This window comes from Apteryx rowi, unplaced genomic scaffold (assembly GCF_003343035.1).
Source record: "Apteryx rowi isolate R43461 unplaced genomic scaffold, aptRow1 scaffold_63, whole genome shotgun sequence".
In the NCBI taxonomy this organism is placed as follows: Eukaryota; Metazoa; Chordata; class Aves; order Apterygiformes; family Apterygidae; genus Apteryx; species Apteryx rowi.
The window spans coordinates 2,148,219-2,171,184 of NW_020450905.1; the positions used below are offsets into that span (position 1 = coordinate 2,148,219).

Sequence of the window (22,966 nt, forward strand, 5' to 3'; positions counted from 1 at the left end):
GAAGGCATTTGCCATAGGTTTCTCTTGTCTGTACTGTTAATTCTTCCTGTTGCTGAAATAAGTCAAATTGTGGCTGCTACCATACGTTAAACAAGGGCTATTATAAATTTTAGCCTTTAAACTTAATTTATGTGAAGCTATGCTCTTTTATTTGCACAGCAGAGGGAGAAGCTTGGAAGATGATTATACTCAACCTATAAACAAACTGCTCACCAAAACCCCAGCCACCCTGCAGTGAGTTATTTTACTATTCGGTAGCTAGCTATTACCTTACGCTTAGGAAGCACCATTCATCGCCAAGGAACCCCAAAGCATTTTACAGCCTCGGTACTGCGTGCGAGCCCACGATGCACACATGGGAATTGCTTTTGCCCACCACCGCCACGCGGTCACTTCTGGGGTGAAATGCAACAGCTGCTTGTCAGCTCGCTATAACACTCCCCGGCATCTTGAAAGGAAGTGAATGGCACCGTGTCAAATTGAAACTGCTGGGGCAATTTAAGAAAGTATAATTATCCAATAAATGCAGTTACCCGGACTGGAATTTGGCCAGGAGACAAACTGTTCTTGCAGAAAGCGCAGCAGGATCCGTGATGGTCAAAAGCGGTCCAGGCTTCAGCGCTACGTCTCTAATGCAAGGTCGCCTCCTCTTTCCCGGCGTGCACAAAACACTATTGTCCTCGTCCGAGCATCTGGCGCGACGCTGACCCACGAGCACGGGTGCCAGTCGCTTAACCACTCGCACCGCTTCCCCCACCCTTGCGCCGGGACCGAGGGGCAAAGTGGGGAGAGTTTGCAATAGCAGTGTCAGAGGTGTGCAGTTTTAAGCGAACCAGCGTGTGCCTATTCCCATGGTCTCTCCCAGCTGGATCCCACTGGGATACGCAATCCCTCTGCAGCCGAGCAGGGCTGGAGCGTCAGTACATTCTGCAATACCCACAACTGTCCACTGCCGAATCCCCAGCCAGCAACATGTGTTATGCACATGCTCTGCTCAGCAGAGACAACGCTTGGAAGCATAGAAAAATTGCTCCCCAGGCAGCTCTGTTTGAAAAATTCTGCTATTTCCTTGCAGTTGTTTTTGTGTGTTTGGTAGGCTTGCGTTTACCATCTCTGGAGCTATCCTTTGCACACTGTCTCGCTGTATTTTTTTCCAATTTCTTGCTCCCTTGATAATATGAGAACTTAAAAAGCAGGAGAAAATACAAACCTGCTCCTAGGTGCGATTTGACATCCTGCCCCGCATATGCTGACAATTCAGGTCTTTGTCTCCTACCTCAGGACTGGCTCTGGAGAGGTTTGCTACAGGACATGCAGTAAAAATCCAGACCGTATGGAAGTCAGGGGGAGTTTTGTCATAAGGTCAAACAGTGTGAAGCTAGGGAGAGAGGAGAAGGCAACAAGATTCATTGTGCTATAGCAAAATGCATATCCTTCCAGTATAAGCCTTGCTCGAGATCTGTAAAGTGATCGACTGTTTTCCCCACCTTTGTTTTTCCTGTGTTTCATTCCTAATGCTTCTTTCCCGTCTCACTCCTGGTGACATGAGGGGCCCCCCAGGCTGGGTCAGTTAGCTTGATGGCCCATCAGCTCTGAGAGTACTTAATGGCTGAAAATGCAAATGACCCTACTGGGTCAACATCATCTTGTTCTTAAAGTTCTGCACTTTGTTTTTAGGGCCATCTCATCTCGCTTTGTCTCCTTCATAGAACAGGAAATTAAAGGCAAGACTAGTTATTGGGGGCTCTGAGGGGCTACCTGCCCATTGAGGACAGTGGTCTGAACTCGGGAAAGAAACTGGAGTAACACTACAAGTTGTTAAGGCAAATCCTCATATTGTCCATTGGCCCTCTGGTAGAAGCAGTCCCAAATGTAAAGAGTTACAGACCTTTTCACTGGAAAAGGTTGTTAGAGATTGCCCCTGCACTATGTAGTTGCTGCTCAGAAAAACCAAGTCTTGTCGATGAAGAGTGGTGTGATTGACAGGTCAGAACAGAAAAGCTTCCTGATCCTGGTGCATAGACTGTTTTTCTTATTAATTTTTCATCTAATCTAAATGATTATATTGTCACGTGACAGCAAACCACAAGAATTTATTCTTACAAGTTAAGTAATGTGAACTCAGACTTAGCCAAGCAAAACCCATTGTGAAACCAGAGTAATTTATAAATGTCAACCTTAATTTGATGGTAGTGTGAAATTGCAACTCCTGCGGACATGGTGAAAAACAGATTTTTTTTTTTTTTAATTTGAATATCTGTACTTAAGAAGAGGTGAATCACAGTAACGATACAGAAATGTGCCTAATACTTGCTGGAGGCAGAATGACCTCATGTACTTTGCTGTGCAAGCTTGTGAACTGAAACTCTGTTTTCTGTTACAGGTATGACCTTTGACAATTTTCCTATGATTTGATGTTGCTAAATTCATATGCTATTGCACCAAACTTCAGTGCACTTACAGTCATTGCGTACATAAATCAGACAAATGCATGTTGTTTCTCTGGTCGTTTAAACAGAGGTAAAGACACTATTTGTCTTTGCAAGCAGCCAATTTTGAAAGCAGGTGAATATTCCCAGTGGGCGTGAAATTATTAAATTCTTTGATTTCTTGAAGTAAATAGCCTGTTGTCACAGACCGATTGGCCAGATCAGTTTTCCTTAATTCCCACCTCGCGCCCCTGCTCATACTGGCTCAGAGCAGTGCTGTGTCCTGTTCAGATGTCCACGTGGAGGACGTTCAAGAATTATGCCTCATATTTGTGCAGTGAATGAAAACACCAAGTCATATATCTTTGGTAAACACGTTCTTATCACTGTTCAGCTTTCAGCATCAGCTCAGTGGAAATGACAGATAATACGCGTGTAAGTCAGACTGGGCCATCACGCTCTCTTTGGGCATAGTCAAGTCGTCAAGGTCAAAGTAGGAACTTAGAGCAAGGAAAGCAACATGTTATCTGCAGAAAACAACCAAATGGGTTTCTAAACTGTCATTCCAGAGAAATAAAAGCCTTTTGTGCAGGGGGATGAATAGGTCTTCATTTTCTCTTTCTCTTTGAGACACATTTTTGGTAAAAGCTATGCCAGTTGTGCCAAATTTGTGACGGTATATGATGTAACAAATCCCAAGGAGACAGGCTGAACTAGCCAAACCCACCATGCTCGTTTTAATTAAGATGCTTTGCAGCTCCTTGAGTGGGAGCCTTTGCAGCTGAGGGGCTGGTGGCTAGCACGGGAACTGAGCCCCCGCGAGCTGCAGYGGGTCCTGAAATTGGGCCTCCCCTGCACCTGCTGTGATTTTCCATGGGGCGCATACCAGCGTTCACCCTCATCCAAAGCAGCGCTAATGGTTTAATCCTTCCTGTCCTGCCTTTAATCAGCAGTGGGTTTTAGCTTTGATTGCACTTCCAGCACTCTGTAGGAACCCGAAGGAGAACTGCTGAATACTCTTCCCCCCCCCCCCCCCCTTGTTTATCCTATGGTTTTCTCCATTTAACTCGTGCAATTTCACGCGGGCCTCAAAGGGGATAGGGTGTTATGTACGGCTAATGTAATGAGTTGACAGCCGAACTTTTCAGACACGTTGCTTCATCCGGCCGTCTGTTTGCTTTGGAGGAAAGGAACTGGAAGATTTCTCGCTGTACACATATATTAGGAGAAGTCAGAAAATTGGACATATGAACCTTTATATTTTCCATTTATAATACAGTAGTTTGATAGCAGTATATAAATCATGGAGCTAGAACGCTTTAAAATGAAATCCTGGCACTCCCACCGGTTAAAGTAGCATTGTTATTTATAGATATTACATGAAGCCTGATGTTATGTTTAAGTGAGCGTTAAACAGTTCAGGCTGTTGTATTGTTGCTATGCACCAGAGAGCCTCTGTCAGAGTGACTTTGGCACGGCGGCGTATCCGCCTTGCTCCCTTTGTCTCGCAGACCTTTCCCTAGTGTTTGCAGTTATCCATGTGTTCAGCAATGGAACCGGCTATTGTTAGTGTAACGAGGGCAAAGGCACGCTGGGTTTTTTCAGAAGAGAAAGCCAGTTCTTTACCTTGCCTAAAAACTGCGTTAAATATTAAACTAGCCATACCAAGGAGTTTAGGAAAAGTAAACACGAAGGCTTTGCTAAACTTAAACCTAATAAAGTAGAAAGTTAATAATCGGGTACGCAGTGTTTTTTTTTAACTTCAGCAGGGCTAGCCGTGACGATACACAAGTGGAAACCGGCGGTGCTTCAGCAGGTTTAATTAAAGAGAGCAAAGGTGGAGTGAAGCCTGCAAAAATCTGAGATTTGGCCACAGAGATCTTTTCCTGGCTTGCATGAACTGGACCCTCTCTGGCCACTCGGGGGATAGAGCTCCCGATAGGGTTTCTAACCCATCGCTGGCCGAAAGCTGCTTTTTAACTAGAAGGTCTAGTTGGGAAACATCAGTGTTCGTTCTGGGAAAAGAAATGGTCTAATATTGGAAATTATGTAGCTACATGAGGTGGGATAATGATGAACGTGCATTGAGAATCCATGTAGATTGTCAGGATGCAGCTGGTAGTGTTAGAAGAAAAAACCATAATGGTCATTGGGCTACAGTGGGAGTAATGAACCTTTGCTAAAATTACATCAAAGGCAGGTTTCTGGCCTATGGAAGAATGCAGTAGGGACTGAACACTGTCCCCAGTTTGGTGTTCAGATGGAAATCAGGGAGATAAAAGGTTGAGGCAAATAAGTGCTCAGAAACAGACTGACGTCTGGAGGAAAAAATCTAGCAGAACAACTGCAGAAGGTTTATGAAGAAACCAGTGTAACAAATGTACTGCAGTAGCTATTAGCAGACTTTATTGGTATATTTTCTTAAAAATACATTGATAAGAGTGTGGATCTAAGTGATGGAAGCAGACCAACTCCTATTCTTTGGGTGGAAAAAAAAGTAAATTCAAAGAAATCTGAGCTCACTTCTGAACAAGAATATGGGGGAATAATACTGCGCAACACCAATGAGGTCTTAATATGAAATTAGGCAAGCAAAGAGAAAAACACCCCTTGACAGAGCACTGGGTGGACGAGTTGTGAGCGTTGGCAGGGAGCTTTCTGGATTTATACTGGCCTCAAGAGAGGGAAGAAGAGAGTGTTTAACGAAATGCTTTAAGACCTTGCTTTCCAAGGCTTCTTGAGCAGAAAGCAGCCCCTTCCGCCTTGGTTCTCAATGGCTGATGGCATCTGGTAGATATTATTCCCACCAAAGTAGACCAAATAGCGACGCATATTTATAAATGACGGCCGAAAAGCCCTTTAAAACTTATTTTTAGTCCCGTAGCCAAAAATATTCTGGTAAATAGAGAAGCATCTGAAGGCTTGGGGCTTGTTTGTTATTGCCCCGAGTCCTCGGCAACGTTACAACTGGGACCTCGTGGTGGACACTGCCTCGGCTGCAGGCAGACTTGGGCCAGGCTTGCGCTGGGGCCGCTGCTCTCGCGTCACGCAGCGCTGAGCCGTGCTGTTGTAGCAGGGCTCCCTCCGAACGAGAACTTTTATTCTAATAGAGGATCATCAGTAGAGCAGAGTTACTTTCCAGTTATTTCTCAGCTTCTCTTCCTTTTTTTTTTTGTTTTTTTTTTAATTTTTAGTGCTTTGTCAGATTTGCCTAACAATATTGAGATAAAGTTTATGTAAAGAAATCCTGTTCCTGGCCAGGCAGTAACTTTAAAGTTGGGCAGCATTCAGAAAAACATCATTCATAAAAACAGCATTAATAAAAGCTGTCAGGAGATCAAAGGAAAGGGAATATTGTGGGGTTTGTACTTTTTTCTTTTAAGCAAGCAGAAAGGCTTTTTTAACTGCACTGCAAACAAGAGCTAGCTGAAGTGCTTGGGCTTCGGGATTCAGCAGGTAACTCAAACACAAACTGGCAGCACACTGGAAGCTGTGCTGCAGTTTGATTTATGGAGAAAAGAGTCTTCAAACAAATTTGGTTTTGCTGTGTATTTTTGTCTTCTCATGAAATAGGAGCTGAAAATTAGAAGGCCGTATGCGATGATAGTGAAGTAAAGTGCTATTAATCAAAAACACTTTTGTTCTGGTCTTCAAAGCCTTTCTGACACCTTTTCCATTTTTATCTGTTCCTACGTTTTCAGCTTAGCAGGCATTTATAATCTAAATTAACTACAGTAGCAGAGTGGCTTGTTCAAGATCAAGTGCTTTAGAGGTGCACGTTTCTAAATACCTCTATAATACTAAATACTACTCAGCAGTACTAATGTTATATTTCAAGATATTATACACTGATTTATTATGCATTATATATAAACAGTAGGCTCATATTAAAACAATAGAGCTGATGAACTGGTATACTTTTTGCTACTTCAGATGCTGGAAGGAATCCAAAAATGTGTCAGCCTTGAAACAACCTGAATCTAGAAAATTTGACAAACCAGCCAGTTAATTAGACAGCAAATGTGTGCAACTGTATTACTTCTTTATCTGGAGAAGGATGAGGTAGAAGTAGGTATTGAGCCCGTATCAGTGGATTAATAGTGAGCATAATTACAGTATAAAAGCATTGGTGTTCAAAAGGATTTCTCTTCCAGCTGTACTTCTTTAGCCCACAAATGTGCATAAATAGAGGGGTTTGGTTCATTAAGTTCACCAGATTGGTTTGAATAAATTGTCTAGTGTGTGGCTTTCTCACTTTTGCAACTAACAGGGATTTGCAGTTTCTTTTGAATTTACTGTTTTCAGTGTCTCTTAGACTTATTCTCTCTGTGAACAAGTATGCCACGTCCATTTGAGCAGGGCATGCAGTGTTTTACCTGAAAGGTGTTTGCAACTTTTCTGTGGGGTGGAGGTTGGTCAGCACTTACATTAGGGAGATAATGGGAAATGCGTTTTTGTTTTTTGTTTTTTTTTCTGATGTGAAAGATGAGAGAGGAAGACTAGCACAAGTATTCATAGCTCCACACGCTAATTTTCAGTAAAAAGTCTTGGCAAAACTGCATGCAGGTGCCATGACCTTGCATTTAGGGAGCTGCATGATTGCAAGATGCAATCTTTGTGTGGTTGTTTCTGATCCTTATTTTGCTTTTTGATTTGCAAGGTTCAGTATGGCTGCACTGAAGCCAGGACACAGAGAAAACAATCCTGGTTTCTTTTGCCTGTGATTGCAAATAAAAGGCTATGGAAATGTGTTTCTTCAGAGCACTCAAAAAAGGAAAAGAATTCCCCACTTGACAGGAAAAACTACTTCCATAAACTTGTGTTGCTGTGGCTTGTACGTTACCAAGGTGCATATATCAATAGAGGAGAAAGAAAAGCAGAGGAGTGTTTGTTTTTTGCTCATTGCCCTTGGTAACAGTATCATCTGTGCATTTCATTTTTGTAAATACATTTTTAGTACTCTGCAAAAGCTCATGTGGMCCCTACAGTCTTAAAAGCCAGAACACAAACGAAAGTGTATGGATGTATACGTTTCCGAAAACATCGGGATTTTATGTCAGGCTCATAACTTTTCTAAAGCGGATGTGAACGTTGCCTTTGGAATGCTTCACGTTGGCAATATTTCGTGATCTAGGCCAGTGTTTAAACTTGGTTTAGAAATATGTTTTCTGTGTGCAGTGCTGTGTTTTAAGTTCCTGTACATGTCGTATCGAATGTTTACTCTTGGTTAAGCCGTTAGTTATGTTAGTGTGATCTATTGTACGYGCTCTAAAATGCTTTGAGTTGGTATGTCATACTCTCTTGTCTCTGTCGAAACATTTATATTCTTGGCTTCAGCTTTTGCATCTAAGGCAAAGTAACACCTTCACAGGTTGTATATTCCTTCACCTAATTTCTTTAATATGTTGAAATTTGTCCGCTGCTTCTGCAAGCTAGTCCAAACTATTCTGCCTTATTTCACGGACATTTCGTAAAGGAGGTAGGACAGTCTTGCTCGGAGGGGACCGGGGGAGACAAGTACTTTTTCATTTTTTGCTTTAAGTAGGCAAGCGTACACCTCCTATTTCAGAACAATTTGCTGGGTCCTGACAGCCACTCTCCTAACTGCTTTTGGTGCTCTTTCCGCAGCCCCTGCAAGCGGGTGGACATCGAACAGCATCAAGCCGCCGGGAACAGCCGCCCCGAGTGAGAAGCTTGCGACGGCACCTCCGCTTACGGAGCCGGACACGTTGGTCCAGCGGGCAGAGCATATTCCTGCGGGAAAGCGCACCCCGATGTGCGCCCACTGCAATCAAGTCATTAGGTTTGTCTCTGTTCATCCTGCAGACAGCGGAGCTTCGTTTTGCTTTCGTTGTTCTCGATTCCTTCTGTCCACGAGCGTTTTAAGGCTCTGTTTCAGTAAAGCGCAACACCACTTCCATGCGCGGCTCATCTAACAAAGCTAGCGGTGGAGGAGGCCACTGTAAGCTCCTCGCAGACACAGCCTTACAACATGTTTTACAGCAAATCGGAAAGCTGGCTGGAGTAGAGCAAAAGACAACTAAGCAAGCTAGTTTTCAGTTACATGCCCGTTCCAATAAAATTGAGAAGATTAGCAAATGGGAAACAAATGGTAGGTTATGTGGAAATTAAAAAAAGAACAAGTTACCACAAATGTCAATTTATAAGCCAGAATGTCTAACTGAGAAGAGGAAGAAAAGTAGCAGGCCCCATCCATGTAAGAAATGCAAGGAATACAGATTTAACAATTGCCAGGACCGTATTAATAAAAATTTCCTATGATGGATAGATGTTTGGTTAGAAGAATGAGCTTTAAAAAATTATGAGCTCTGAGATGCGTACAAATTTCACTCAGTATCATAGGAAATCAGCCTTTTCACTGTGGCCTTTTAAAACCTCTGGAGCCCTGGCCTGAATTCTGCATCAGAGGATTCGGCTGTCTCGAATCACTTGATCTCTACAGCCGAATCAAGTTTGGCTTATTTGCTTCCATTAGATTTCCATTCTGATAGCTTGCTGCTAGTTCAGTTAACATCAGGCTAGTTTTAGATGACTCTTTGGTTACTGATCTGTGATATTTTGGAAGAGCTTTTCCTATTACCGTTAAATATGTCAAAGTAGTAAAAATCCATGATCTGAATCCCCTTGCAGCTCCATGCTCCCAGACCTCAGGCTGCAGAGCACAGACCACGTGTGAGCAGCTAACCTCTCTTCCCAGTCCTTAGATCCCGGAGATGAGCCCTGTAAATAGGTAGTGTGTGGCCCTTGGAGCACCTTCTGCTGTGTGGGGACAACTGGGAGCCCTACTTAACAGCACTTAAACCACTGTCACCTACTGTAAGTGACACCTCATCATGAAGAGCAGCCTCTACGCCTGTCTAACTTGTCTTTAAATTGCTGTTAGTGGTTAAGTCCTCATATTTCTTCATATGGTAAATGGCACCTCAATTATGCAGAGCAAGCATTGTCTTATTTCAGGATGAGCTGACGTGCATTAATCAATACCAAGCATGCCTAATGTTCACAGCACACAGTGGATTTGGGAGATTGTGATAGCATGTAGAGTTCAAGTTTTAGCATAATTACAGTTCATGCCCTTGGTGGTAGCGTTACCTATGAAAAGGTAGGAGAAGGATTGAGTAGCATTGCACTGTACACCTGTTTCGAAGCCAAAACACATTGTGGAGTTGGTTACTTTACACTAAGGCATTGAATAACCATGGCTTGTTGAGCCAAAACCATCTCTTAGAGACGTAACTTTTTAGTATATCTTTAATTATTGATTCAGTGATTGTCTGAAGATTTAAGTTTTTTTCCAGAGCTTCATTAAGCAAGCTTTTCTTTCTTTGTCCAAAAGCGTCAAAACTGTAGGCAAACTACATATCCTGTGATGTATTTGCTATGAAGGTCTGACAAACTTCTAACTGACATTTCCTGATGATTCCTGTTTTTTGGGCAGCCTCTGAATGCCACAGTACAGACCTGGGTGTCACCTTGAAATCCAAACGCGCGTTACCTGCCTCGTATTCTTTTCCATGTCTGTGCATGAATGATGATTTGGTTTTGACATCTTTTCACAGGGCTAAGTATGGAAACGGCACAAAGGCAATGAAGTACAAATGGTGCTTCCCTTAAGTATCTCCTGTATAAAAGTTATATATCATTGGGGTTTTCAAGTGAGAAGAAAAAGAAATTTACCCGGAGTTTAGACTGTTGTATAGTTAACTATAAAGTGATTGTCTTACTCAGCAGATGTGGAAATCCTTGTGATCTCTCTACCACCAAATTTGAGTTCTGGCTCTCTATTGTAATAAAAGCCATGTGAGAAGTTAGATTATTGCCAAACTAATACGTCATGAGTACCTTGATATAGTTATATTTAGTTATAAGTGGGAAAAGAGTGAAATTCTGCTGATTTTCCTTGTACATTATTTACTTCCCCTTCCAAATTGCCCCCGTATCTTTGCTGCACGCTGGGCTCAGATTTTATAAGTGATTACCAAATTTATGGCAATCCTTTGGGGCATAAGAATCTGTAAATACTGATGTAAATACACCAGAACCTGTAAAAAGAAGTACTGCTTTTTGCACCCGTCCATGAGTTCATTTCACGCGGTGATGTCAGAAGTTTGGTCCGAAATGCTCGGCATTTCAAGGTAGCCTAGGAGGACGGCCCCTTTGCAGCAAACTGTTGCTAATTGAATCACCCCTTTTTTTTTTTTTTGCATGGAAGGAACAAGATTTTTTTAGTGCTATCTTTAAAATCTGCTCTGGTTGACAAACAGGTGTGTGTTTTCTAAAGGGGGCATGAGGGCTGAAGCCCTCTGCAGCTGTCTTCCTCGCATTTCCTGCTTGCCATCAAGTCGCGTGGCTGTGGGTGTGCGGCCCCCTTATTCAGACCAGGCTTTAAAGTCCTTTTCATATGAGCGCAGCAAATAAATACCTTTCATTACTGGAAGCTATCATTTTGATCTCAAAAATACACAGAGACCAGGACCCCCTCCAGGTGCCGAATATCATGTTGTAGTGCGTTTTACATGGCAGGTGGTTCCCCCTGCGGCACCCCCCCGTCATGCTTGGGGGCAGCTTTCAAGTCGCTGGTATCGTTAAGCTACAGCGTCACCTCGACATGTTTAAGCTACGGCCGGATTAAGAGTGGAACGCTCTTTGCTCGCCGACTTTCTTTCCGTTTCCAAACGCGCCGAGCCGCTCGTTTCGGTACGGCCGGCCGGAAAGGCGGCCCTACCTGGAGCCGAGAGGACCTCCTCGGCATCAGCCCTGTGCTGATGGACCTGGTAGGTCAGGCGGCGCTGACGCTGCGGGGGCAGAGCGCTTGGTTGTGCGCAAGGACCTGTGTGGTTTGATCATTACGTAGCTGCGAGGGCACCGGGGCAGAAAGGTGCTGGTCCAGCGGCTGAAGGGTATCGGGTTAGGGAGGTGTTTGCACTGCTTTCTGAGTCTGATTTGCACTGCTTTCACCAGCATAGGAGAAACCGTTTCACGTTTAATACAGTCATCATCTCAGAAAACACATGAATAGTCCTAAATTTGTTGGAGTCCCTCTATCCTTGGCTTCCTTTCCTGCTTGAAGTGCCTAGCATGTCCAGAGAACGTGTGGAAGAGAAATGAAAACAACTATCCGCTCCTCTCAGTGAAGTCCCCCTCTGTCCTCTGCTCGCTTATATTCTCACTTTGCAGTTAGTGTAACCCTGAAAACAAATTTTAAGATTTTTTTTTCTTTTCTATTACGTTTGCTTTGCTTATATGAAAACTTTATCTTAACAAGAATGTTCTTGTTCCTTACTCCACTTCCAAGAAATGTTTAGCAAACAGGGTGGCAATACTAGTGCCTTACACTGTTTTTTTTTTGCAGTGAAATATTAGACCAAACAAAAGTGACACATTATAGAAAGAATGGCATCTTTATTGATACTGCAGAAGTGGGAAATCTGGTGAAAGAGGTGAATGTGAACCACAACGTTCTCCTGAAACCTAAATTCCAAAGGGTTAAGGGTTGTTGGGACCTAGGAAGCACCTCATTAAAATAAATACATTAATTAAAGAAATTAGCAAATTAACATGTTGAATATATTTTCAAATGAATACTGATATAATGGCATTTGCAAGAGATTTCTGAGTTACAAACTGACAAAATTTTTTTCACTTATAAATGGACAGTTTCATCTTCTCCGTCAACCTTGTTGCATTAGCCAGGCAACTGTTAGAAAGGTATCATTATTTTGTGTTTCCAAATTTCCAAATAATAAAGGGGTGGGAGGAGGTTGCCCCCACTGGACAAAATGTGCCTGCTTTAACCAGCTTCTAGGGGGAAGAAGAAAAAAGAACAAGAAAACCGATGGTATCGGCTTTTAATAGAATCAAGTCTACTTTAACATCCGTGGCCTTGATACAAATGCAAGTTGAAAGAGCTGATGGTATCACTGAGTCAAATATCTCCTTGCAGTAGATGGATGTAGTTGGGAATACAGGGAACTTTTTTTTTTTTTTGCCAGCAGCCGCTTCAGCACTGTATTTAATGCAATTCTAAAATACGATTTTTTGAAATGCAGTGAAACAAAAAGTGTTAGTTTTCGTCACGGTCGGGTGTTCCTGGGAGGCATTTGGATGCAACAGAACCAGGCAATGCTTTGACACTTTTTCAGAGCCTGTAGTAGGACGAAGCAAGCTATATAATAACGTCACAGAGGTATTGTAGGCAAGTCTGTTAACAGTTTTCCCAGGAGCCATGCTGGTTGATTTTCTTGACTAGTCTCTTCTTCCTGACCAGGGGACCCTTCCTGGTGGCTTTGGGGAAGTCGTGGCACCCGGAGGAGTTCAACTGCGCCCACTGCAAAGCCTCCATGGCCTACATCGGGTTTGTGGAGGAGAAGGGAGCGCTCTACTGCGAGGGCTGCTACGAGAAGTTCTTCGCCCCGGAGTGCTCGCGCTGCCAGAGGAAGATCCTGGGCGTAAGTGACCACCAAGTGGCACGTTTTTTAATGGCACTGTTAACTATGCTGTTCAGCACTTCTCAGTAAATTCCCTTTTATCTGGCCTGCTTTGCATTCCTGCAAGTTTACTCTGACCCATCTTTTCAATTCCCGTCACATACAGAATATATATTTTGCCTCTTCTTATATTGCCCCTTTTCAGTCTCTTTCTGATACTGTTTGAGAAAAGGTGCTGTAGTCTCCTTTGCTTTTCCAAGTTCAGCTCCTGTTCTGTAGCTGTTAGACTTTTCTGAGCAAAATGCTTTTAATTGGCAGCTTTTTACAGAATTCAAGGAAAAAATAATAATCCTAGCATCCTTAGTTAAGCTAAATACTGGGGAACACGCCGGTAGGCTAGCACGTGGTCTCGACTCTGAAGTACTGAAATATTCCCTATGGTAATGTCAATAGAAAGATGCATATCTTACTTAACATTGCTAATGTGAGCCTGCCCGCTCACCATCCAGCGCTTTACTTCGGAAAGCAAAGCGTCTGTTCCCTTATGTAACTGGGGTCATGCAGGGCTTTGGCAATGCACCTCTCAAGTCATATTTGGCACTATAGCCTCTTCCAAAACAGAACAGAGCGGTCGTAATTTTCTATGTGATGTCTGCTGATTAACTATTCAGAAACCGGGAGAAATTGGAGATACTATTTTTCTCAGTTCAGGGGACCATTCTGAGCAAGATGCAAATTAAGATGAAAAACCTGAATAAATCTGTCGCTCAGTCTGCCCTACTCTACGTGAACCTTCCAAAAATGGAAAAGTTACTTCTGACAAATAAGGAGATGTACCGTAAATACAGTGCTTTGTAAAGTTTAACATCAGCAGAAATTGCGTGCGCAACCCATTTTCAAAGCAGCAGTAGGCAGCAAAGTATTCTTGAAACTAATCAAGTGTAGAAGCGTGGTCGCCGCAAGCTAGTCGTCACATCAAAATAATGTGTTAATAACACTTTTTCTAATCCCCACAGGAAGTAATAAATGCTTTGAAACAAACTTGGCATGTTTCCTGTTTCGTGTGTGTGGCCTGTCATAATCCAATCCGCAATAATGTCTTCCACTTAGAAGATGGTGATCCCTACTGCGAGACGGGTAAGACGTAACACAACCCGTTTGCTGCAGCTGTGCAGAGAGGCAGAGCCTTAATAAGGTTTGGGAAAAAAAAAAAAAAAACTCCCTTTTTCTCAAGCTTCACTTCAGTGACGGTGTCCCAACAAATTCATATAACTTTGATATTTCAATTCACACTAGAAACAAATGCTGTGGACGCTTGGAGTTTGCAGCACTGGTTTTAGTTGTTGTTGCCCTTCAGCTTTCAGCTCTAGCCATCAGTGATGCACCAAAGTGTTAATTTTAGGGTGATTTTCTGGTTGGCTTTAGGATAATATGGTTTTTATGTAAACCTGCTTATTTACTAAACAAGAAAATACCTGCGAGGGTGATGTGTCTTACTCTGAATAGTCCTATTCACAGCCGGGAGGCTACATCCAAGAGTAAGCAATCTTCCCCAGGAAGAAGTTTTTTGCAGGATCAGGGATAACATCTGTTGAACATAAGCTTAAGATTAAAAGGCTGTTGGGGAAAATACAATGATTTGATTATAGTACTTGAAAGCCTAGTGAGCAATATTGTGTGAAAAATACAGTTTGCTTTGAAATTCAGAGGGGTTTCTGTTCATTTTTTTAGCACTTTCAGCAAATTTAGCTTTTTCATAGAATGAACAATATTTATTTATTTCTGTTGATGTCTTAGTTTGCATAAAACTTTCCACATACCCTCCCGCACTAGGAGAGAAATGAATGGTATTTATAAAACACTTCCACAAAATGCAAAAGAGAAAAAATATTTCAAAAATGTTTATTTTTGCATTGCATGCTGTTTACATCCACAGTAGAAACATCAGTGGACCTTTTCTGTGGTTTTTTTTCCCCCCCTCCACTGTAAAGAATGTTGTATTTTAACTAGAGGGTGCATTTGGTGAGAATACAGAAGGTGGAAGTGGATTGACCGGGAAGAGACACAGCATGAAATCCTGGTCGTTCGTTTGGAGCTAAGATTTCATTCAGAGTTGGTCCTGCAGTTGTTCACAGCGGGTGCCATGAAGGGTGTTAGCTACTGAAGGGATGAGGAAGTCCAGCATGGAAAGAAGGGACGATTATCCAAAATTCCTCTGCTGGAGCAGATTTGATGAGTTGTTGGCAGATGTGAAAGGACAAAGTAGGTTATTGCTAATTCAGTGACCCAAGCACAGTAGCATGTTGCTGCTGTTGCATTTTGGGAGTACCACAGGAAGGGGATATGTGAGGAGCGTTCTCCAGTGTTGACGGTATGGTGAAATTTCATCCTGGAGGAATCTGAAGACTATTTAATGATTCAAAAATAGTACTGAAGTAATCAATAACTCCCCTTTGGGTGGAAAGCTCATGCCTGGGTTTGTTCTGCTAATACTGAGTTCATGTTCCTGCTATCAGATGACCCATATGTTGCACAGTGCATTGATTTGTGCTACTGTTACCAGGCTTCCATGCAGAATGTGCACTTTTCTGTACCTCAAGCAGGAAATCCTGTGACAACATGTCAAGAATATTACACTTTTCACAACGTTTATTTCTGAGATAGAAAGTTGCTAGCACAAGTTAATGTAGGCACGTTCTGTGAAGTGTTATTGGCCATGATATGTTGTGATGGCTCTGACTCTCTAACTAGATGTTAATTTGAGATGTATTCATTCTTCAAAGACTTTCAATCCAGCTGGAGTTAAGAGCCTATGATTAATTTTAAAGAACTAAGGAGTAAATGTCATTGCCAACTTTCCTTCTTCCTAGTGCAAAGAAGGGTTCTAATTTTAAATCTGTATTAGAAATTATAACAGTTTCAGTTATTAGCATTAGGGAGCTTGATCTGCAAAATGTCCCATTTTCAGATGTAGATGCTGAAGTTAAATCGGATCTGCAGATATCTACAACTTTGAACATCTCAGTGCAGAACTAGTAACTTAGTTTTGAAAATGCTGGGTGCAGGAAGCAATAATTTATTACTTTATGAGAAGTCTGTGTTGGTTGGCTTTTGTGGTATCACAGTTCAAGCACGTGAAAGGAAAAGAAAGCTGATGACCTTTATTCTGCCTTATCTATTGCTCTTTCTTCAGAAGAAAAGCCAATAAACTTATCAACACCTACTAGAGGCCAAGTTAAAAATGGTTTCAACTGCTGACACCAGGAAAATAGCTGTAAAAGATTCTGTGTAAAATAACATGGATGCAAAGAGTTGAAACAGTGTGATCATGCGACCATGCTCTTCCAGGGTTTTGGGCATAGATGCTTTACTGTTTGACATTTTTTACCACTTTTCTTCTGCTTAAATACTTGCAAATTTGTGCCAGTAGCATGGTTTAATGAAAGCGATTGATGAAGGCGATTCTTGCCACTGCTGGCCATCAAGGGCTTTGCTTCTCAGAGTGTTCTTAGGCCTGCTTAGGTGCCTCCTATGATGATGCTCTTGGAGGTCATCATATAAAACACTATTTTGCTAAACCGAAACAGGACTCTTCCCTTGTGCTTGGCACATGTGATAAGCCTCTGTTGGCTGTGCTGCAGTAAGCATTAGCGCTTCAGCAAGTCCATATAATCTAGTAGAGGAACAAAATCTACTTGTGCTCTGCTGCTGCTCCTTATAAGGCTTCTTGAAAACAGACCTCAACATCTAATTTCCATGTCGGTGTGTTACTATAAAGGATGAAGTCCCAAGCTTTGTTATGGTTGTCACTTTGTCTGTAACACATCTTATGAAGATGTCGTGTTACCTGACAGTTTGGCATGGTGATGGGCTGATCCCAAGTAAATCAGTGCCTGAAAGGGAATGACGTGAATACCTGTTAGTGATACCAATCACTAACGACCATCCTGACACCCTACTGATACTTTTTGTTAAGTGCAGTAGATACCCAGGGCTAACACCTCAGTTCGTTTTAAGCAAAATCCGTGTAACAAACTCCAATGAACAGAAAACTTGATTGGAAGCAATTCTGACTCGATACAAATTACTAGACTCGGTTTAGGATGGAAACCAGATGATTTTGTGATTTTGTATATTAGAGTCTGGGGCAAATGCCATTGTGCCAGACTGCAGGCAAGACTTTTTCACTCGGTGAGGAAGTTTGTCATGCAAACAGCCAGCGTGCAACCAGCGTGCTCTCAGGACAGGGGCTGAAGGGAAGGAAAGCAGCACACTGAGCCCACGGTGGGGCTCGGCGAGGAGTGGGTATCCCCCGAGCGCGCTACTGATCTCAAGGAAATGAAACACCGAGAAGATGGAAGCAGCGTTCAGTGGAAAGGATAAGGAAGGGGAAGAGAACGAATTAGTGAGAAGAGGGGGACAGCCAAGTCTTGCAGTCTGGGCACTGTTTATTCAGTGTACCCAATGTCTGCGCGTTTGTTCCAGGTATTATAAAGCTTGACAGGACAAGTGCAAACCCAGTGCTGTTTAAGGAAAAGCACAAAGGTTTCAAAGGGACAGTCATTCTTTTCTATTTGTGCTTCACACTTGAAATCTGCTTGTTTGGTACAGATTACTATGCCCTCTTCGGTACCATGTGCCACGGCTGTGAATTCCCCATTGAAGCTGGAGACCGGTTTCTTGAAGCCCTGGGCCACACTTGGCATGACACTTGCTTTGTATGCTCAGTAAGTAAAGCTATTCGGCGTTTTAAACGAATCCGTGGTAGCAGTGCTTGTGCTAACCTGACCGATATGGGAGTAACAGCAAAACTGTCTTACAGTCCTCATAAGCCAAACAAAAAGCACTTTCACAGTTCTTTGTGCGGTGCGTTGCTATTGTGAGCTTTTGGCACCAGTCCAGGTCCTTTGGCCTGGATCGCAGCCATGTGTCCCAGCGTTTAACCCTTGGCGTTTACTTCCTCAGAGCAAGCGTTTAAGTCCATAAAGGAACATTTCTAAAACAGCAGGAGTGCTTTTGACACAAAGACACTGTAGCCAAGCTATCATCAGCTCGTATCTATGACCAAGAAAAAAACCCAACCCTAATGATGGGATATTTTTTCAAATTCTGACCTAACTCTGCTCCCAGGTTAGAACCTATTGACATAAAAAGGAGAAGATTTTGCTTACATCAACCATTTGTTTTATCCCAAAGAATACCCCTGAGAAAAGGATGATAATTCTTGCTCTCTGAATATATTTGTACATAGTACAATGCCATGATTTGGCATTCTGAATAATGTATAATGTAATGCATCTGAACTGGTTAATGTTTTCTTTTTAATCCCATTTCAGGTGTGTTCTGACAGTTTGGAGGGTCAGACTTTCTTCTCCAAGAAGGACAAGCCACTGTGCAAGAAACATGCTCACTCTGTCAACATCTGATGCTGGGAGCTCATCTTGTTTAGCAAATGTACTGAGTGGAAAGAAAGGTTAAAATGTTCATGCTCAATAATTGGTTAAAAGTATTTATATACATTTTTTTTCTAAAAATGCAAGAGAAATGTGGAAGCTTTAGGGGTTTTGTACACTGATCTTTGGAGTGTTTATCAGTTAGGGTTTTGCTTCACAAAAAGATCCACACACCCAAGCCGAACTATTAGAGTGCCTTTACCTCTCTACCTGGCACATTACTGTATTGGTTTCCTGATTTTATGACCACATTCATATCTGCTTCAATATTAGAAGGGAAACTTTTATAAAAATACAAACCTGATATTAGAAATCTTGGTTTTGCAGCTGTTCGACAGAAAAGAAGGGGTTGGTTTCAGCTATCCAGATCACTTTATTGTGCTGATGTTTTTTTAAAGTGCATCTGGAAGTATTGAAGCTAACTCCATTATTTCATGAGAAGAGGAGCTCAAAGCAGAGATAAGATTAGCTGGGATAGAGTTCAGTGACTGACGTTTTCATCTGTTGCTCACATTCATCAAGCCTCCTGCACAATTATACGTACCTGTGCCTTTGGCAGTTGCATCTCTGAGGGGACTGCGAAGGACTGAGATTTTTTATAAAGCTTTTCAGTGGAGGAGTGGCTACTCAAGTGAACTAGAATAATTTAAAAGATGCCACTTGGAAGAAAACATAGACGGGACACACTTCTTTAAATCGTAGCGTATACTACCAGACTAGTAGCCAAAAAAGTGCTAGTGAAAGTGTGTTTGACAGGAAGAAAATGTCAGATCAGATCTTAAATGTAGGGAAGTGGGGGCTCATACGCTTATGTTCACGGTTCAGGTTTTAGATAGTTATAAGTGCCTTAGAAAGGGGAAGTTGCACTGATTCTGCATGTAACAGTGTTTTATACCCGGAATGTGAGGCTTTGATGTCTAATGAGGGAAACTTCTCAAGTGCAACTGAGGACATTGTTTTTCTCTCAGTACGTTCTTTATGATGTAGCTGATGAATATGTATATTGGTGGTTCGCCAGGTAGTGTGCTAAAAACTTATTTTCTTGCTCAGCTGTTATGATTTTTATTAGTTTAGTTTTTCTCTCTTTTCCTCCAGATGTAAGGAATATATTGTTGAATAATATAATATTGAGCTAGGCAGTTCAGTATCTCTCAGTTCTTGCGAGGGAACAGGGACAATGCTGTCATTATGCGTTTCTTGCAACCCAGGAGACTTTGCCAGTTCTGCGGCTTGATCTGAATTTCGCCTCCATCCGGAGAGTCAGCACAAGACCTGTGCACCAGCTGAGTCCCACTTACCTTCAAATTAGGGCTTATGTGGTATGTCGCGACTGTAGGTGTATAGGGAGAGGTGATGGCCCTCTGCACAGGGGCCAATTTCTCTCCGTGGGGTTGTACAAGAGAGGGGAGAGCTGCTCGGTGCCAGATTAGATCCCTGATGGCAACTGAACTTCCGCGCTATTTAGTTCAGCTGGGATGTCAGAGCTGGACTGTTAGTCTTCAGTGCTCTTTCCAGTAGACGTGAAAAGTGACCATTTACTGGCGTTTTTTACTGATGCTAAAGAGATTATTTACTAATACGAAGGGAAGATGTTTATCCATCGAATCACTGGGAAAATTGCAAAGAATTGGCATATCCATTTATTTGTTTGCTGGGGGTCGGTAAAGCAGTTGTAACAAAAAAGTTGTAACAGAAAAAAACAAAACTGCTGTACTGAAAGATGAAAAGATATTTGCCGTTCATATTCGTTTAGTGAGGCAGATCGACGTAATGGGCTGTCTCAGTTTATTTCCTGAAATTGTTTTTTAAGTTGTTTTTCTTCAATACTACCACCTTTCTCTCTTAACTTCTGGTAGTAGGGAAGAAATAGTGTAAAGGTGTTGAAAAATGTTTACACACCCTTTTAGATGTGGGTTTGGCTGAAAATCAGCAGGACAGAGGCAGACTGGGCAATATACGGCGACATGAGTCAGGTTGCTTTTGCAATTAGTAGAATGTGGAGAAATGAGACGCAAATACTAGGTTTCAGTGGAGCTACGTTGCACCTGCATGAGGAAAGAGGAGGGGAATGCACAGGATAAAGTGTTTGGTAATTTCTGTAATGCAAACCTTGCTATTTTAAAGTAGGATGGAAACTCTTCAATGGGCACAACATTTGCCTGTGTCCTTAAAATTAAATTGAAATTTTGTAATCTTAACCTTTATTGGAATTATACTTATTAATCTATATTCTCTAGAATTTCAAGTTTTGCAATTGTTAGTGAATTTGAGGACAAAAGCCTGAAAGGCTCCAATAGTACTGCTTCATGTAGCTGCTTTGCCTTGTAATTTCTGCTTTGTCTACTAGTTTGAAATTAAAAAAGGAATCACTGATACATAATGAGTATTTAATGGCTCTACCAAATTCTAAAAATGAGCTAAAATGAAAAGGAACATAATGTTTATCATTATTTTAATCAGTGAGATTTTAGTAGAGCACTTTATAATAATGCCATATAGCTCACCGAATATTTATTTCTTTTTTCTCATTAGGACTGTTTCATGCTGGTATCTTTGTATTTTGTTTTATTTGTAAGCCTTTCATATTTACCTCTGGAATCTTTTGGGGGAGGGGGGTGTATGTGTGTGTTTTTATATATACATATCTTCTGTATACACAAATACATATACATGTGTGTATATTGAGACGTGTATATATGCACATATACATATACGTATATTTGACTGCAGACTTGACATAGCAAAAATCAGCACCGTTCCATTATCATTTGGGGTTTTCATAAGATTCCCAACTATTTTTCCTGTGACAGATCTATCATGCTCTTGTTTTGAGGGAATGCTAGAAAGTCTGGGGCTCAGTCCCTTCTTTCAAAAATGGAGAGACATATCAGTAACATTACTACTGTAGTTTTTTGCATGCATTTTGAGTCAGTAATTACTTTTTCATCCAAAACTGCCTGTAAGATAATTGGGTTTAACTCTGTTTGCAGGTAGAAGGTCTTTATAAGTGAATAATTGAATCATGATGACAGTTTCAGTATATTGTAACTAAATAATTCAGAATTATGTGTAAATATAACAAATGCTTAATATAACAATGCAATAAACTTAAGAGCAAAAATTGAGTAGTAGTTCAGTATGTGTCGTTCTGTTTAGTTGTGTACCTGTTTTTTTACGGAGCTACTCACATCTTCCAGTCTTGAATGGCTTTGCGAACAAGAATAAGAAGGAAAGGGAACTGCGTCGGTTCACAGATTAGTGGTTTGAATATCCATGTTTTTCATTTTGTTTTACTCTGAAACAATCAGCTGTTATTGATAATTTGCTTGCTTGTATTCAAAAGTCTTTGGTTTCAAGTTTTGCCTGTTCACATTTGCAAATTTAATAAATAAAAAAAGCCACACTTTCTGTTCTCAGTTGCTCTGCAGTGGTTTGGTTGTTTTTTTTTTTTTTTTCTGAATCCTAGTCAGTGAAAGAATATAGTGATTGTACACATGAGTAAACATCATTTGTGTTGCTTGATCTTCAGGATTTTTTTTGTTGAATGGAGGTTTGTTTTGCAGAAAAAGACCTGGGGGTCCTGGTGGATGCCAGGTTGACCATGCCCCATCGTCCAGCAGCCTCCTGGGCTGCATTGAGGCACAGCATCACCAGCTGGGCGAGGGAGGTGATCCTTCCCCTCGGCTCAGCACTGGTGAGAACCATCTGGAGGACTAGGTCCAGTCCTGGACTCTCCAGTACAAAGGGGACACGGACATACTGGAGTGAGTCCAGCAAACGGGCCACAAAGATGATTAAGGGAGTGGAGCATCTCGCCTAGGAGGAGAGGCTGAGAGAGCTGGGACTGTTCAGCCTCAAGAAGAGACAGCTCAGGGGGACCTCATCAATGTGTATAAATACATTGGGGGAAAGAAGTGGTATGTAGTGAAAACACAAGAGGCAATGGGCACAAACTGAAATACAGGAAAATGAAGAAAAAAAACTTTCTTTTAAACTGTGAGGGCAGTCAAACACCGGAACAGAGGTTGTGGAGTCTCCGTCCTTGAAGACGTTCAAAACCCTGCTGGACACGGCCCTGGGCAACCTGCTGCAGGTGACCCTGCCTGAGCAGCGCGTTGGACTCAGCAATCTCCAGAGGCGCCTTCCAACCTCAGTGAGTCTCTGATTCTGCGTCTTCCCTTAAGATGGAATGAGAAATGGAAATATGGTATTAAGCATTGTAGAATACGTAACAATGTAAAACTTAGTATTGGCCAATTACTATCTGATATCTTTATTTCATTCTGGTGCCCAACTAGAATACTTTGCATTGTTTATTTAGAAGTGTTCAATATTTCCCCTAGGCTGAGACTGGTGAAGGAAATGCTACCTGCTCTGGCAAGCATTATCCGATACTGTATTTAGTTTTGGCACAAGGCATCCTCTACTTTCACCGAGGGATACTGTAACGTGGTCAAGTACTTCATGATAACAGCAGCCTCATAAGATCCTCCTTAGCCGAAYATCTCTTAACTAGGCAAATGCACTGCTGTTTTCTACCTTTGTTTATACAAGCAAGCAAAGGAAAACACTGCACATAGCTCTATAAAATCTAGAGGCAACTTTGCAGAAAATTTGCCTCCCCTTCAGTGTTTAG

At 41.9% G+C, this 22,966-nt stretch overlaps 1 protein-coding gene across 1 annotated transcript in view; it reads left to right on the forward strand.

The window, feature by feature from the left end:
- The window catches only part of LOC112974827 (PDZ and LIM domain protein 5-like), a 128,312-nt gene extending 106,566 nt beyond the window's left edge, over positions 1-21,746 (forward strand). Inside the window, exons 9-13 of the mRNA XM_026084190.1 lie at positions 8,058-8,232; positions 12,718-12,898; positions 13,894-14,014; positions 17,489-17,604; positions 18,214-21,746. Coding sequence (XP_025939975.1) covers positions 8,058-8,232; positions 12,718-12,898; positions 13,894-14,014; positions 17,489-17,604; positions 18,214-18,303 — 683 coding nt within the window. The 3' untranslated portion in view covers positions 18,304-21,746. The remainder of the gene's footprint in view (positions 1-8,057; positions 8,233-12,717; positions 12,899-13,893; positions 14,015-17,488; positions 17,605-18,213) is intronic.
- The last annotated feature ends 1,220 nt before the right edge of the window (positions 21,747-22,966 follow it).